This window comes from Brachycentrus maculatus, unplaced genomic scaffold (genome assembly GCF_059751285.1).
Source record: "Brachycentrus maculatus isolate JH-2025_06_01 unplaced genomic scaffold, ASM5975128v1 h1tg000105l, whole genome shotgun sequence".
Taxonomy (NCBI): domain Eukaryota; kingdom Metazoa; phylum Arthropoda; class Insecta; order Trichoptera; family Brachycentridae; genus Brachycentrus; species Brachycentrus maculatus.
Genome location: NW_028280859.1, coordinates 1,019,333 through 1,036,667, shown reverse-complemented (window position 1 = coordinate 1,036,667; position 17,335 = coordinate 1,019,333). Strand labels below are relative to the sequence as shown.

The window sequence follows — 17,335 nt, the reverse complement described above, 5'->3', positions numbered from 1 at the left end:
GATAAGGGGCTAATGTATGTTCAAAAATAATGAAAGCAAAATACTGTGGACAAAAATATGTAAATCAATGTATCGTCAATTTAAACATAATTATGTAAAAAAGCATTTCATATATATCATTTTATTTTACTTATTGTATGTCAAATACTTGAATGTGATCAGATCAGGATTCGAAATAATCGGCGGGTGAGGAGATGCATGAATGAGGAAGAGGCGAAGAATGTTTACAACGTTTGGTGTAGCGTTCCCTATGCCCTATGCACCATTGGGGTGCGGATAAGGGGTTGAAGAAGATTATTGACAATATTTTATAGTATACATATATGTATATATTTACAATATATTTATATATATATATATATATATATATATATATATATATATATATATATATATATATATATATATATATATATATATATATATATATATATATATATATATATATATATATATATATATATATATATATATATATATATATATATATATATATATATATATATATATATATATATATATATATATATATATTTTTTTTTTAAATATATATAAATATAAATAATATATGTTAATATATATCACGGAACTTGAACAATAGGGGATATGTGTGATAATGGGCAAAATGGTGAATTTATATAATACAGTAAAAATATTAGGTTATCACTGACGCCACCCAATGTCAAGTCAGTCAGACTTACGTAGTCCCTTGGGATCAAAAGATGGTTGGTGTCTAGAGGTACGTAAAATACAATATCTTACTTTTATAGTAAGTATACAACTCAATAACTGTGTTACTTATATTGGTTACAAAAATATGTGTTGATGCGTATGAACAATGTTTAAAATGTAGGAAGATTTCAGAAACTTTACTATTTGGTTATGTATCGGGTTGTGGTCCCGTGGTTAGTGTCGCGGACTCTTGAGTCAGAGTTTCTCGGTTCGAACCCAATCTACCACATTTTGATACCTATTTCTCACAGAAATATTATGAAATTGAAGTATTTTTGTAAATAGTAAAAACACAAATATTTCTCTTAAAAAATATGTTATGTTGGTTCCTTTATGCAGATCTCTGGAAACGATAAAACTTTGAATAATGTGTTAATTTCATTCATTTCGACTGTAGAATGATAGATGGTAGATTCCGATTATATCTCCCACGGTAATTTGCAATAAAATACGTTATGCTATGCCTATTGCTATGACTAAGGCGCTACAAGTGTAAACGTTATTCCGCGTACCTCTAAAACGACTGTTATTACTGAACGACATAACAAAACTATTGTATTAAATAGTTTTTACTGCTTACTTAAGTACGTAAATATTGGATTTATGTATGTATAATATCGCTCACTCCTTTCAAGAACGTCATAAATCAAAAATCGACAATTTTCAGTTGTGCATGTTTTCGGAATGCTCAGAAAATGTACTATATCCCAGCAAAAGAGGCATATTTTTTACTTAATATTTACCCGCTACAGGGCAGAAAATGTTGTTTTTGCATTTTGAAGAAAAGTATTGTTTAATTTTTTTTTTTAAATATATTAAATATTTTTCAAATGGAGAAAAAACCTTAAGGTTTTACCTAAAAAGATCTGTTGTACATCAAAAACTTCAATAAGTGGCTTGATATATATTTTAAATAAATTGTATTATATTTATGATCTTTAAAAACGTTCTCCTGAAAAATCTAGTTTTTTGATTTATGACGTTCTTGAAAGGAGTGAGCGATATGTTCTAATACATTTAACTTTTATATTGTAACTGGAATATTAATTACATAATTGTCTACATTAACACAATACATTTATCAATTACAATATATTTATTTTTAACAGAACATTTTTGGGTGTCAAATCCTTTTTCACAAATCTGGGTTTTTAAAATTTGGAGTTATTTTTACATTTTGACAATAATAATAAAATAAACAAAATAATACAATGATAAATAAAATAAAAAATAATAATTTGGTTAAATTATAAGCTGTATAAAAATTTTAAATCATGTTTTCACGTGTCTTCCAGTATGTTAAATAATCCGACTAGGATCTTGCACACATCTAAATACAGGGGTCTCGGCTAAATAATAGCTTTCTCAAACCAACCATAGATGGCTCCATAAATGGATGAACTTAAACGTAAAACGTCGTGAGATTTATAATATATGTAGGAGTTCCAAAAGATTCAGTAGTGTGGTCGTCAATCATGGGTAGAATGGTGAATGTTACACGGATGTAAAGTGATCACTAACCAGCCAACGTTACGTAAAGTGATCACTAGCCAATCAACGTTACTAGTCATAACCCTTGTAAATACCCAGACTTCCGTATCTTTCTACGTCTATGTTGAGATGCCAACATATTAAGTTTTAAATTCATTAAAAATTATAAAGTTTTTTTTAAACAAATGAATTTTTCAACAACTGTTTTGTATCACACTTTGCACTAGTAAGCGCCTTGAGGCTAATTATTATTACATACATATATTAAGCAAATATCAAAATGAACTTCATTAATAATTGTTATTAGTATCATTAAAACTTACGAGTACACAGGGCCGCCAAGAGAAATTAGATACTCGTATAAGAGTCCTTGCTTTTAAAAAAATCAGCTTTTATTTTTTACCAACACCTTTCTCCCTTTCCTCCCACCCACGATTTATCGTTTGCCAATTTGTCCAATTAATGCTTTGTTGATCATTTAAACAGTTCCTATTTATATAACATATATTTTTATTAACAACCTCATACAACTCTGGCCATTTAATTTTAAACTAGATGTCAAGCGTAAATAATAAATTTAATATGCCCTGACCCAATAAATGGTCAGACGTGGAGAACCGAATCATTCAGTGGCATGTGATATTTTTAACACTATCCTTATCATTCATCATTCACTTTGTGTAAAACCATTTTAAAACTTAAAAAAAAACACACAGCTTCGCGATTAACGGTTTCAGAATAATCATTTCCATCATTAGGTCAAATGTAGATTAAAATGAAGTAGTGTTTTTTAAAGTGGTATTATACAAAGTGAACGATGAATGATAAGGAGATTGTTATATTACCATACCACAAAGTTAAAAATGCTTTTAATATACAAATATGTGATGTTTTTATTTCTATTATATTTTATCTTATTAGGGTTTTTACATAATATAAGGGTTTTTTGTCGATATCTATATTATTGATACACCAAAAACTAATATTTATTTTTGTATCAAAATATGTTTTAAAGAAAAAAGATTTTCTTGAGAACATGGTCCCGTTGTCGAAATATATATTTACAAACGGGTTGTGTAAATTTTCAGCATAATACTAGTGTCCCGTTAAATCAAACCTCTGCACACACTCCACAGTATGTCGTATGAAAAGTTGAATCGGGTTCGTATAAAAAGTAGGCACCATATTTGGAAACAATTTATTTTTCAAACAAAACGTAATTTCGGTATTTTTTAAATTATTTTACAGAACCAACAGAATAAAAAAAAGAATAAAAACATTCGCCATCTTGTTTACGTAGGATATGATATAAATATTACTTACGCAATGCAGTTGGTAATTCATATATAACATGTATCTACAACGCTATCGTATTCTATCGCTTTGTATACATCTGTCTCTTTTGCACCACTCCTGTGGCGTCGGAATATATGTCTCTCTTTCTCCTTCTCTTTAAGTCTTCCTTCTCTCTTATGTAACGAAATGTACCTAATACGTGACGCGTCCTTGAATTTTCACTCTTCATTCTCGTCTAATTATCGATTTTCAAAACGCCGCCTAAGAAATTCCACTTTAAAAAAAAAATGAAAAAATTATACAATATTTATTTGTAAAATTTAACTGCAACTGATTTTTCTTTCTTCTGACCCCTATCTGCACTGAAATTTACATAATTAGGTACTGATATAAATTAACATTGACCATCTCTTTTTTAATTAAAGTTTTACTTAGTAAATACCACTATTTCTTAAAATCTATTATGACACGTCTTTCGATGCATTCATTCCGCATCATTTTCAAATAACGTATTTTCAAAGTGACTTCCGAAACAATTAATGAAATGATTGAAAATCTCGTCAAAGATGACGGAAGGCGGCTTTGTTTACAATTGGTTATTGACATATGAACGTTGAGCGACGGTAATTCAGGAGACGATATTTATTTATTTAAACTTCATGTACAGAACATAAATAAGTACAATGGCGGGCTTATTGCTAAAAAGCAATATCTTCCAACCAACCAATATAATGATTTGAACTAATTGTGGATAGAATACAGGGGGTGAAGGCCATCCTGATATGTACGGAGTTTTCGTTACAATGGATCATTTGCAGACGGGAGGATTATTTAATTTAACATACTCAACCTATAAAGGATTGTATTAGACTCGTTTTGTGTTTATAACAGCCGAAATAATCAATATTTTCATTCATCATTTTCATTTGGAAAATTCGCCTTCGTAAGAACGTTGTTTTCGTAAGTTGGTAATGAACGACGTCACAGAAACGTTGGAATTATTTTAATATTAGTGACATTGCTAAATTATTGGCGGTTCTATCTGTTGATGTCTATGGTCCACCTCCCCCCCCCCCCGTTCATATTATAACACACATAGTCTTGTGGTTTTTCGGATTCATTTATTAGTCAATAATAACACATCACGAAATTGATCCATTTACAACGTTAAACTTCAGAGACTATTGTGAAGACGCGAATTTGTGAAAAATGTTTCTAACCTCTGGCAACGAATTTCAAAACATTCCTTTATACATATATCACGTGGGATAGCGTGGGTGGCGGGTGATGTTGCCGCGCGATTCTCCCGCGTTCTTTGTTCAAATAGTGCTGATAAGTTTAAAATAGTGACGCGCTTCACATACTCGTACTCGCCGGCGCAGCGTGAGTTTCACGTGCTTCGGGCGTGCCGCGTGCTATCAAATCCGCAAAAAAAAAGTCATAGACGTATCGTATGTATGTTTGTATCGGTCATTCATTCTCGATTTATTTCAGTTCAACAATATTATCTGAAATCAGCCAAGTATGTAAATATGTACTCACTAACTTGTCGTCCAGTACAGTTATTTCCCCTATAACGCTAATATAAGTACCGCGTTATCAGAGGGGGCGTTATAGGGAAATTAATGTTTTTAAAATCTATTTTAATTTTAAATGATTCATTACCGTAATTTCCACTAGTTAAAATGTAAAAATACAATTTAAAACATTAACCACATAACAAAAAGGGTTACCTATTGTAGGGGGGTTTACTGTATATGCTTATGTGTGTTTTAAGAGTACCTACGTATTATTTGTAAGATAATTTCACCAGCTTACTAGATTACCAGAATTACCTAATACAAATCTAAAAACTCACTTACCTTTAAAATTCACTGTAAAAATACTACGCCATTTGATTTATTTCGCTGAGATTAGATCCTTAGAGGACTCGTACGTATTAACATTGTACAAATCGTATAAGCTAGTAAGAGTACGGGTAATCATTCCGAGTGCCATTGTAATAGCTGTTGTTTCCTTCTCCATTTCTTTCTCTGTAATCTCTTTCACACTGAGTTCCATTATTAATGTTATCTGCATAAGGTGCACAGGGTCGAGGACATAACAGGAAACATACATAAACTACATGGGAAAGGAAATGAAGGAGGAATAGTAGGTATACTAATAGGAGAGGGAAAATTAGCTACATTCCTTTTATATTGGATTCGCAGTCATTATTAGCCTTGCTTATGATGTAAAAGGCTTATATTCTCAATATTATTAATATTTAAGGCATTTACTTTTTGCTTAGTCATTTTTACTGTTATATTCTTTTTTACAAAAGTGTTAAGGTGGAGACTGACCGGAGCATTTCGTAGTAACGTAACACGTTACGATGCGAGCATTCAGGCAGTAAGTACAGCGAGCCGAGCGCTCCATCCATAGTTTCGGATGCTCGCTGATGCTCACCGCGAGCGATGTTACGACGTTATGTTACGACGAAATGCTTCAGTCAGTCTCCACCTTTAGTAATATTAGTATATAAAAAATATAAAAGTAAAAGGCTTAAATTCAGCAAAATTAATTTAATTGGGAACTTCTCCGCATTTACCGTTGTCGATCTTCGGTAATTTGAAGCAATAAAGGTAGTTCGTAAATTTGGCTGTGAGAATCTGTGAAGTTCGTAACTGGCGCACTGTATTTACTTGATATCAAAACACCAAAAATATTCAGGAAGAAGCATTTTGTTATTTTACCAATGCTATACTACCTGTGTATCTTTCATTCCAAAGTTCAAGGGTTTTGCTTTTGTTAAATAATTTTCTTCGCATAACTCACCAAGAACTCGGCAGAATCGGAAACAGCCGTTTTTAGTTGCACTCGGGGTTGCATACTCTTACTCGTGCTTAGTTAATTCGTATGACCCTCTCGAGGATGATTATACTGTTTAATCCGCACCTAATGGTGCATAGGGCACTGCATCAGATTAATGCAATGTTAATTTGATCGTTTATTATACTTATAAAGGCAAGATCAGTCATACGCTTCAGGTACCAGTCCAGGATAATATTATGTAAATATTTGAGTGAAAAAACACTTTTAATTATTTTGACACCCTTGGGAATCGAACCCGGGACCTCCAGCATGGTAGCCAAGTGTGCTAACCACCATACTAAGGAGGCGGACAAAATAAATGGATAAATGTTTATACCTACATAATTTTATTACTTTTTGCACAAAATCTATTTCGAAATTACGATTTTTAATCAACTTGTTTTTAAACAGCAAAACAGATCACAAAATTAAATGACTATGACGTCTTTAATATGTATTATGATGTTAAATGTTACAACAAACAAAATAATGTTTTAAACTGGTGATTATAATCATTTTAGTATTTATGTTTCAGTCATCCAGACGAACGCTGACTGATTATATATTTTGAGAGCCTGGTGTTATTTTTATTCTCCGAGCAGTCTTTTCCAGATAACTTCTTAAAATGACGTGAGTATTTTGTTCTTATCAAATATTCTAAGTTTAAGTAGATTTTTACATAAGAGTTTCTTATAATATTAAACACAAATTTATTTAATTTGGATTCAGTGGGTTATTGTTTATAGTGGTTATCCAAAATCGGTTTTTATTTTAGGCAGAAGTGTTAAAAAAAAATTAGGTTTGATAGTTTCAAACATTATTATCATACAATAATAAGTTATTTTTCCAGACATGTGAAAAGAGAATGAATGTAAAAAATGGATACACGATAGTTCCTGAACTTTGAGATAATTTAATAATCCGATGTGTTCGTGTATTTATGTGCGCGACTGTAATTAGGGATGTACATCGGAATTCGAAACAGTCGTGTCGATTTCGAATAAATCGATGTACACGTGTGTAAATTGAATGTTAGAAACGGTTTTGTATTACTATTTTTATATTTGCTTGTAAAAGGAATGTTAAAAACACTTTCATTTAAAAGCCTTAAAGAAATTAACCGATTTATTGTTTGTAGAATGTTTTACATGTAGTTTTTGTGTGAGATTCATACATTCGGAATGACGAAAGAGGAGCTGGCTGCCTAATATAAATGTATTCTTCTTCTTACTCTTATCCCCATCCGATGGTGAATCTTGATCATCATTTACTCGCAACCATGGTGATCAGTCCATTGCTTCAGGCACCAGTTAGTTGAGGGTGATATTTAATAAATAAATAATGTAAAAAATCACAAATATTTGTTTTGATCTCCTGTGTATCGAGCCCAGAAACTTTATTAGAGTAGCCAAATGGTCTAACTACTACACTTTTTTCATTGATTTGTAACCAAGAAATACCACTTGTAATTTGAATATCGATGTTTCATCTATGCTATCTATCTTTCGATGTCGAACATTAATTTGTCGTGTACATCCCTAAATATTGTGATTCACAGTGCATCGCAGTGATCCGTTTCGATTTGTCTAGTTTGATGTTTTGGATTTGAGAACATAACAATAATTATAAGAATTTAGATTCTAGTGACCTAAAAAGATAATGAAAGCACTCCAAAAGTGATTCTGGTCGAACAAATCTTACTCCCATCTACTTACACGAGCAAATCGCATCAAAATTATCTCTCCATGTTAAACGTGTGTATTTAGGTTATCAAGCAAACTTTTCCGAAGATAAATTTTTAAATAATTCGATTAAACTAATTAGAAATGTATGTACCGGTGATTACACGTGATTTCCAATATTGTTTCTGTCAAAATGCACCTTAAATGTCGCGATGCAGTAATATTAAAAGAAAACCTAACTCTAAACCTAACCTTTCTAATCACTAATGATGTGTTGTTTTGTCGGATTTCATAAAAAAGCAAATCGTTGTGTGAATCTATAAATCGTTGTATTTACTGATTTTAAATTCCAATTGTTGTTAATTACTCTTTTATGTATTTAGTGAAGCTAAAGCAAAGAAATGTGCCATGTTTAAAAATTGTGCAGTTTCATCCAAAAATAATTATTATTCTTAGCTGGTAAAAGTACTAATATTACATCTATTTTTTACTTTACACTGCGGAGGTGGGCCAGTCTGATTACTAAAACCAATTACTAATTTACTAATTATTTTCTAAATATAATTTAGATTACTAAACAAGTACTAAATTTTAGGCATTGAGTAATTCATTCAAATTGATTAATCCAAAAATCAAATTATTTTCATTCGATTCATCCTATCGCTACTCCCTATTGTGTGTATACTGCTCAAACTAACCAAGTTGATCCATATAACTTGGAAATTACCATATTTTTAATACATACTTAAAAACTCAATAGGTTCTTAAATATATATATTTTTTAAACCTGTACTTATAAATGACATTTTAGCCACCATCGCGGGGGCTATCATTTAACCGAGAATTTATTCATTCTAACTCCATTTTGATTTTTGACTTTTTGCTTTTGCAGTATGTTCATAATATATTTAATATTATATTGGAGCGATATTGACCGCATACCTTGTACTATCACAAAATCTAAAATCTATTTGTTTATTGAACCAATTAAACAAAAATTTTTTCATTAATTGATTCAGCAGTCACTTTGTGGTAATATCTATCCATTTTAAAATTAAGTTTTACTCGGCAAATGATTTTAACACATCATTTGCGGGAAACGCTTAAAAGCGTCTTTTACGTACTGTTGGTAGAGAGCAGGAGATTCTATTTGCTCACTTTTGGAAGAGCGTGAGTCGCCAAAAAACATTGTACAGATTGGAATTCGGTTTGCGGTTACTTGTGATTAGTATACCAATTAGGGTCGTATATAAAAAACGATCCGACAGCAACGTGTTGAGAAATAGTGGTATTTACCAAGTAGAACTTAAATTAAAATTTTTACTTACTAATAGAGTGTTTTCGACAAACCTGTGAGTTGATGAAAGTGACAATTGGTAAAAGAAATGACCGAAAAAATTTCAAGTGTTTAAATTTAATTAAATTTAATATCATATAACAATTTTTTCACTATGTTTTCAGGCAGGTGTACGATGTACTAGTGCTGGGATGCGGTGCCGCGGGGGTGGCCGCTCTCAGCCGGCTGGTGGAGGAGGGCCTGAAGGTCCTGGGACTGGATGGAAATGATCGGATCGGAGGACGGATCAAGACCGTCCCTTTTGGTGAAAATGTGGTCGATCTCGGCGGACAGTGGTAAGAGTTGAATTTATCAAGTTCTGTTATTCTTACGAATGTTAACTGAAACTCCATCTACATTGTTTGCTTCTACATTCATCCTCCAAACGCAAAGCCGATGTTATATTGTTTATATATTAACCTCCAAATCCACTAACCTGACAATGCATCCATTTAATGAAATGTCCTTTTCACCATCAAGTATGGATCAGTGAAAAAATATAAAGTTGTCGATTTCATTTTTGTTCAATTAAAAAAAAGACTAACCGTCATGCCGCTTGTAATAATGTATACCAAATAATAAGTAGAAATTTGGTATCTATCCACTTTTCACTAGGAATTTTCCACTTTTTCCATGCTTTCAGTCGTTCAAATAATGTGATTTGATGTTGGTTTTTGTTGTTAGTCCAAATATGATCAGAATGAATACAAAGTAATTAACTAACCATCACACTGCTTCTCCGCATGGGTAGGCAGAGATAATAGAATGCCACACCACACCGTCTTTGCAAACATTCTGCACCTCTTATACATTCATGCATCTCCTACGTACCCGCTGATTATTTCGACTCCTGACCCGACCGCTTTCAAGTATCTGACATACCTGATCATGCCAAGTTTTCCTCAGTCTTTCTCTGCTCCTTTTTCCAACTACATTTGCCTCATAAATTTATTTTACACAAAATTATTTTACCTACTTCCGCAATATGATCAATTCCTTTTAATTTACCTAAAATAATATAAATTTATTCATAATATCTTCAAAGGGGTTATCATAAGTTAAGACAACATTCATCTGTAATATTTAATGCTATCTTTGCTTAAGATGCTAATAAATATAGAATTCTACAAAAAACAATCAATAAACTCTCGCAGATAGGGCATTTATTGCTGAATCCTTTATATTTTCAATCTCAATCAACTTACAATTTATATTTAGCAAAGAGAAAAAACTCACAATCGCAATATCACTAGAAAAAGTGATTTTGCATTGATAGATTCCATGTCTTCTGATCTCCAGTCAAATGTTTTATTTTATAGAAAAGCAGTGCCTATCTTAACTTACCCGCGTGACATATAAAAACGCAACCAGTTCCTACCCTACCTTACTAAGTAGTACTTAGATTATCTTACTACCTTCCTTTACTGCCTACCCTAGTAAGTAGTACCAGCTTACCTTAGTACCTACCTCTACTGTCTATCCTAATTAATTCTCTGTGCACGCCACTGACTGCTACCATCACGCTGATTTTTGCAGGGGTGGGTAGAGAGGATGGAACGCCACACTCGTCTGTCCTGATACACACTCTTAGCTTCTTCTGCATGTATACATCTAGTCTTATATGCCCTCTGGTTACGTAAACTTTATGTCCTGATTAACAAATCGTAATAAGTTTTTCTCGGCTATTCTCATTCTGTTTTCCCATTCACATTTCCAAAATATACTCTTTCAGTTATTTTTTTGTCATCTAATCGCTCCATATCCAATCCACCGCAAAGAGCCTTTCTTAATCTTTTCAATTATTCTCGATTCATCTTCATTTTTTATTACGATTTATATCATTTTTCCATATATTTATCTAAGGGATAGCATTTCAACGGTGTTCACTCTGCTTTCATCATTCTTTTGGCGATTCCACATTTTACTTCCATACATCAGTGTTGGCACTAGAACTCCATTTGTGAACTGCCAGTTTTGCTTCCTCTAAACTGAGAAATTGCCTATAAGAAAAAGCCTATTTGTAAAAATTAGTAACACACTGTTGACTCATGTCAACGATGTGACAAATGTCAACCATGGAAAACAACCACCTTTGTATCACCCAAGATCCAAAACAAATGAAAAGGTTTCAAAGAGCGACTAGATGGCGGCACAAAACACTTTTTTTTAAAGATGCATTCTTTTACATCACTGTAAATATTTCTTGTAAGTTTTGAAAATAGATGCCTGAGGCGAATACTGGGTATAAAGTGGTATGACTTCGTCAGGAATGACGAAGTGAGGAGAAGAACTCAACAGCCCCTCATACTGGAAGTCCTGAAGAGAAGAAGGTGGACATGGTTGGGACATGTCCTTAGAATGCCACCTGAGGGCATCAATCCCTCGTGTCTCTTCTTCCAATCCCGAGGATTCCGGCGCCCCGGAAGGCCGCTGACGACCATTCACCGACTATACTCAGCGGAACTTCGAGACGCCGGACTGACCTGGGAGGAAGCCAAGGAGATGGCGCGTGACAGAGTGACTTGGAGACGACTCGTGTTGGCCATATGCTCCACCTAGGGAGCGTACATGGATAGAAGAAGAAGAAGAAATATTTCTTTAATTATTTGTTTGTTTTTTCAAGGTGCAATAACGACGAAAACAATGTTGTTTACAATATTGTGAAGACCATGAATCTGGTGTCGGAACACCCCAATAGGAAAAATGTATTTTCAAACGGAGACCACATTCTGGATACAGAGATTACAAAGAATTACCACAATTTACTCACTTCAATATACAGAGCTGCCAAAAAAATTGAGGGAATGAAGACCGACCCCATTGTTGACTTTGTAAGATCAGAGTAAGTGAAATTTCATTAATCACTCGACAATTCTTTAATTTGTTGACTGCCACGGCCATTTTCAGAATTTCGGTCTGAAAAGCCAATTATTATAAATATTATTTTACTTCTTGATTTCGAATAAAAATTTTATAACCATATTTTCTGTTCATTTATTAATAAATTCTCTGTTCATGCAAGCCAGCATCTATCCATATTAACACTGATATTCTAAGAATTTTATTGTAGCTGCACGAATATGGCAAGTACGAGATAACTCGTTGTCAGCATCCTAGCAAAGAACACATTCTATGAGTTATCTCGTAGGTGGCAGTCAACATGTTAATTAACCCTCCCTTCCCAGTGTTGTGTACCTTGTACATACACATTGCTTCTAATAACCATAATATCTCTATAAATATAATGAATACAAGGCTAAGATTTTGGGTATTCCTACATAACACATTTACGCATTGATTTTAAAAATAATAATAATAATCAGAATTTATCGGGTACATCGGAAGTATTTTGTGAATATCAGAAACAAATTCGCGTATAAACAGCGCGTGAAGAGTGTGTGGGAACCGCGACACTATTCGCATCTCACTCTTGCATACTTGCACCGTGCAAGCGTGAGGAGTTCAAAGCTCAATGATCTCTGGCTAACTAGCGGGTTAGCGGCAGTAGCTCTTGAGCTTTCGACAAGATTGGACCTATGCTTGTTCCGTGAGTGTTGCCAGATGGTTTTTTAATGTTTTCAGCAAATAAATATAAATTATTAGAATTTTCATTTCTAATTAATTAAGGGGATTTGCTATGAATGTCTGTATTTTTCGGATTTCATATCGCTAATTTTTGATTTTGTAGTGACTACCCAACACCGGGACGCACATTTTATTTTATCACCGGAAGGGAAAGGTTAACACAGTTTACATTAATGTCATCATCAACCGTCTTTAAAAAAAGATGCAACTCCATTTGGTAGATCTACTCTAACTTATGTTTCCTTTAACTCCTATCTGCACTCGACGGTGCATAGGGCACTGCATTGGATCTATACGGTGTTAACTGGATCGTTAGTTGTATGAAGTTAAGATAATTCGTCATGCGCTCCGGATGTTTGGATCTACAAATGAAATTTATTTGAATTGACAAATATTGAAAGTGACGAAGCTCAGGGTGAAGAACAAAAATGGGGAATAGAGCAATGGTTGGGGTACTCGGGGTTGCATAACCGTAACATCATCAATCAAAACTTAATAAATATATTGGTAAAAAATATTTTTTAATCCTTATTTTTCATTTTGATATGTGCAAAGAATATAAGCCCTAAAAAAAATATTTACTTTTTGACTGATGATATTTCCATTTTTACTGATCGATATGCATTTTTGTTTAGATATTGGAAACAGTTGGGAAGTGCCAGTTTTCCTGTGGACAAGGAAGTAGCGGAGGAGATGCTGGAATGGTACATAAAGAGCACGCAGGTCAAGATCTCCGCTAACGAGCTCCGGGAGAAGTCCCTCAACAGTCTCAAGGAGTCGTGGGACAATAACGGAGAAACTTGGTTAAACTGGAAGGACAAAGGATATCAAATGATGTTTGACATTTTGCTTGTAAGTTAAGTAATACCTATTTTAAACAATGTTTCATATTTCTTTTTTTTCTTCAAAAATTCAAATGTAAGTATGTAATGTGCCTTCACTGGGTTTTTCCGTGCTAAAGGCACATTTTACAATACTTGTTTGGTAAATGATTTATTAGTTATTTGCCATGACATGGCTGTATAACATGTATCGAATTTCCATTCACCTGCATCATCCATTTTACCTATAACTCTTTGATAAAAAGTTTTGTTTTTATTCTCTTCTCCTTTGTGCGTGTCATGTCAGGTCCCCCTGACGTCGACTATATCACCTGAGAGTAATTGTCCTTGTCTCGGGCAGCTCTACACAGTGCTTCAACGTTCCTGATCCCCGTCCAATCTCGTATATTCCGGAGCCGGGAGATCTTCTTCTTTTGCCCACACCTCGTTGACCCTCTATTTTACCTTTTATGATTAGGTGCAATAGCTCATGCTTCTCTTCTCTTAGTACGTGCCCCAGATAGGACACCTACCGGATTTTTTTTTTATTGAAATGGATTATGTTTGAAAATAGGAATCAAGATGAGCTTGGTTCACATCTAGAACCCATGACTCTGGAGTCTTGAACTTGTTACCTTCATTGAAATAAGTGGTTGTTTAATTGGTTAGGTTATTATATCATATTAAAAGTGACATATTTATATTTTTATTACAGAAACAATATCCCGACCCCACAAAGGCGCTCCCCGTTGAGATCCTCCTGAACAAAGAAGTAATGAACATCAAATGGGGCCCTTCACAGAAACCTGGCGGCAACTCGGGATCCCTGGTCCACGTGACTTGCCGAGATGGAAGTGTATTTCTCGCGCGCCACGCCATTCTCACTTTCTCCATGGGGGTTCTGAAAGAGAGGTACTTTTTCCTACACCATTGGCTATAAGATCAAAGTGCCAATCGTACTTTTCTTGGTTACTATACCATATGGCCCTATGCTTCATGAGAACTACATTCCAAAATTACTTTTGGAAGCTAATATGAATACATATATAGACAATTCGCATTTAATAGAATAGGGATTTTCACAAATATTATATGTTAGTCATAGATTCCATGGAATTAGTTCTATGCTGTCGAGTCGACAGTATCAACCGTACAACATAATCTCAAAACATTAAGGTGGGGACTCATACAAATTCTACTGTGAACATTTGCTGATTGTAAAGTCAAAATATGTGATGTGGTGAGGAACAATAAAGAGTCAATTAGGTTTAGGTCACATTTTAACACATTAGGGTAAATATTAACACACAATTTCCTATCATGTTCTTCGTAAGATGACCGTTGGTTGAAAGTAGAATCTCCATATTTGCAGTTTTGCTATTAACAACCTTTTTTAGGAATTTGTGTTCTTAAATGGCTACCGTGGAACACGAGTCCCCAAGGACCTGTACCATCAAGACGGGTGGACGACGTGTGAAGTTCATCGGGAGACAGGGATGGAGTTACGGTAAGCCTATCCACTACAACAGAGAAGAAACTGGCTCCCATGATAAAAAACCTCGGTGAAAATGAAGGAACTGATGTACGTATTGTATGTATTTTGTATTTCTAGATACGAGTCATTATTCACTCCGGCCATCCCCGAATCCAAGATTTTGTCGATCCGAGCGCTGGCCATGTGCACCATGAACAAAATCTATATCCACTTTCCGCGCGCCTGGTGGCCGGAGCCGCACATGCACCTCGGGCTGCTGTGGAGCGCGCGGGACAAGGCCAGGTTCCAGGGGGAGGACTCCTGGCTGACTGGCGTGTATTCCTTCAGCAGCATCGAGTACCAGCCGCGAGTGCTGTGCTGCACGCTGGCCGGGACCGCCGCCGAGGACATGGAGCTGCACTCCACGCACGAGGTGCTCGACCGGATCTACTCGCTCTTCAAGCACTTCTTCGGGAAGACTTACGACATACCGGAACCTGTGGAAATTATAAGGTAAGACTTGCGACATACCGGAACTTTTAGTAATAAATTGGAAGAATATTAAGGTAACTTAAAAATAAGTACAATTTTAGATATTTAGCTGTTTCTAAGACTAATACAGTACTAGGATCTTCTTTTTCACAAGCGAAAAAATTTAAGTGAGTTTTGCAAAACTTTTTCTCAACTCTGTGTATATTTTTAACTGATGAATATGTGTACATATTTCATGGTTAATTAGCTTGTTCTCCAGATTTAGTAAAATTTTCTCAGTTGTATAATAATATCAAAGTACTACGTTCAATTGCAGATATTGATCCGTCCAAAATTTTGACAGCAACATAGATGCATAATCCATTTTTGGCTGAAATGTTACTTGAAAAAAAAGTAAGCAAATAGAACGCTTATAAGCATCTCCCGCTCTCTACCAACAGTATGTCAAAGAAGGTTTTATAGCGTTTCCCGCCAACAATATGTTAATAAAGATATTACATGTTCTTTACAGATTTATCTTTTATTTTCAGATCCACTTGGTACTCAAACTCCCTGACTCGCGGCTCCTTCTCATACAGAAGTATCGAGACAGAGTACGTAGAGTGCGGAGCGGCAGACCTCAGTGAGCCGCTGATGAGTGACAATGTTCCCGTGGTCTGTTTTGCCGGAGAAGCCACCTCTCTTCACTTCCACTCGACGGCCCACGGAGCGGTGGAGACCGGATTCAGAGAAGCGGATCGACTCATTTCACTTCTCAAACCTTCTAAATAGTTGTGCCTTTATATGAAAGATATTTTATGTTACCTGTATATTTTCTCACAATAAAATCTATTTTAATCGTTCAAATTGTTTTATTTATTTTTGCTTCGTTAGTTCTGACACGAAAGTAGACTCATAAGTACAGTGGAACTTCAGGTTACGAAGGCAGGGGGTGATAATTCAGTGTACAATAATCCCGGTGAAAGAATGCCTCAGTTTTGTGGACGGTCTAAAATAATCCCGGTGAAATAATGCCTCAGTTTTGTGGACAGAATTTTGTATGGTTTCATAAAGACAAACTTGTTCGGAACTTGAGATTTCACTGTGCTTATCTACTCTTTACATTCATTAGCTATCTAATGAATGTAAAGAGTAGATAAGCACAGTTACTATTAACTTGATATTCGTGAGGGATAAACTCCTATAGAAGGCGAATGAAGCTAAACATTTAGCCTCACTCCTCTTGGTCAGTAAGTTCTACAAGCCACATTAGATTTTCTTTTCTATGTTTTTTTTGGAAATGAGTATTTAATTTTTTTAAAGTAGCATGATGAGTTTAATGCCGCAAGTTAACAAAAAAAAAGTGATTATATTCTGGTTAAAAAAACTAGAATTTTTTGCCACATAAAAAATTCAGTAAAAGTAAAGTCAAAAGAGTAAAGAAAGCAATATCCTCTTTCCCAAATGAATTTTATTATTGATGGTAGCAAATGATTTATAATAGGGAAAAAAATATTTTTGTCTGCCATTTTCATTAGTACCTCAAGGGCGCTCTAGTAAGTGTAAAATATAGTCAAGGGGAAAAATTATGTTC

The 17,335-nt window shown here is 34.2% G+C and overlaps 1 protein-coding gene across 3 annotated transcripts; it reads left to right on the top strand.

Moving 5' to 3' along the window:
• The first annotated feature begins 6,970 nt into the window (after positions 1 to 6,970).
• On the top strand, positions 6,971 to 16,608 carry LOC148310117 (peroxisomal N(1)-acetyl-spermine/spermidine oxidase-like). 3 transcript variants are annotated; one of them, XM_088258930.1, is made up of 7 exons: positions 6,971 to 7,002; positions 9,516 to 9,686; positions 12,014 to 12,232; positions 13,611 to 13,827; positions 14,512 to 14,708; positions 15,409 to 15,783; positions 16,293 to 16,608. In XM_088258930.1, exons 1-7 carry the CDS (start codon positions 6,998 to 7,000, stop codon positions 16,531 to 16,533), a joined length of 1,425 nt encoding a protein of 474 aa, XP_088115056.1. In that variant the 5' UTR covers positions 6,971 to 6,997; the 3' UTR covers positions 16,534 to 16,608. The 3 variants fall into 3 exon arrangements, with proteins under 3 accessions (XP_088115056.1, XP_088115058.1, XP_088115057.1); XM_088258932.1 differs by lacking the exon at positions 6,971 to 7,002 and adding an exon at positions 7,927 to 8,126; XM_088258931.1 differs by lacking the exon at positions 6,971 to 7,002 and adding an exon at positions 7,927 to 8,200.
• The last annotated feature ends 727 nt before the right edge of the window (positions 16,609 to 17,335 follow it).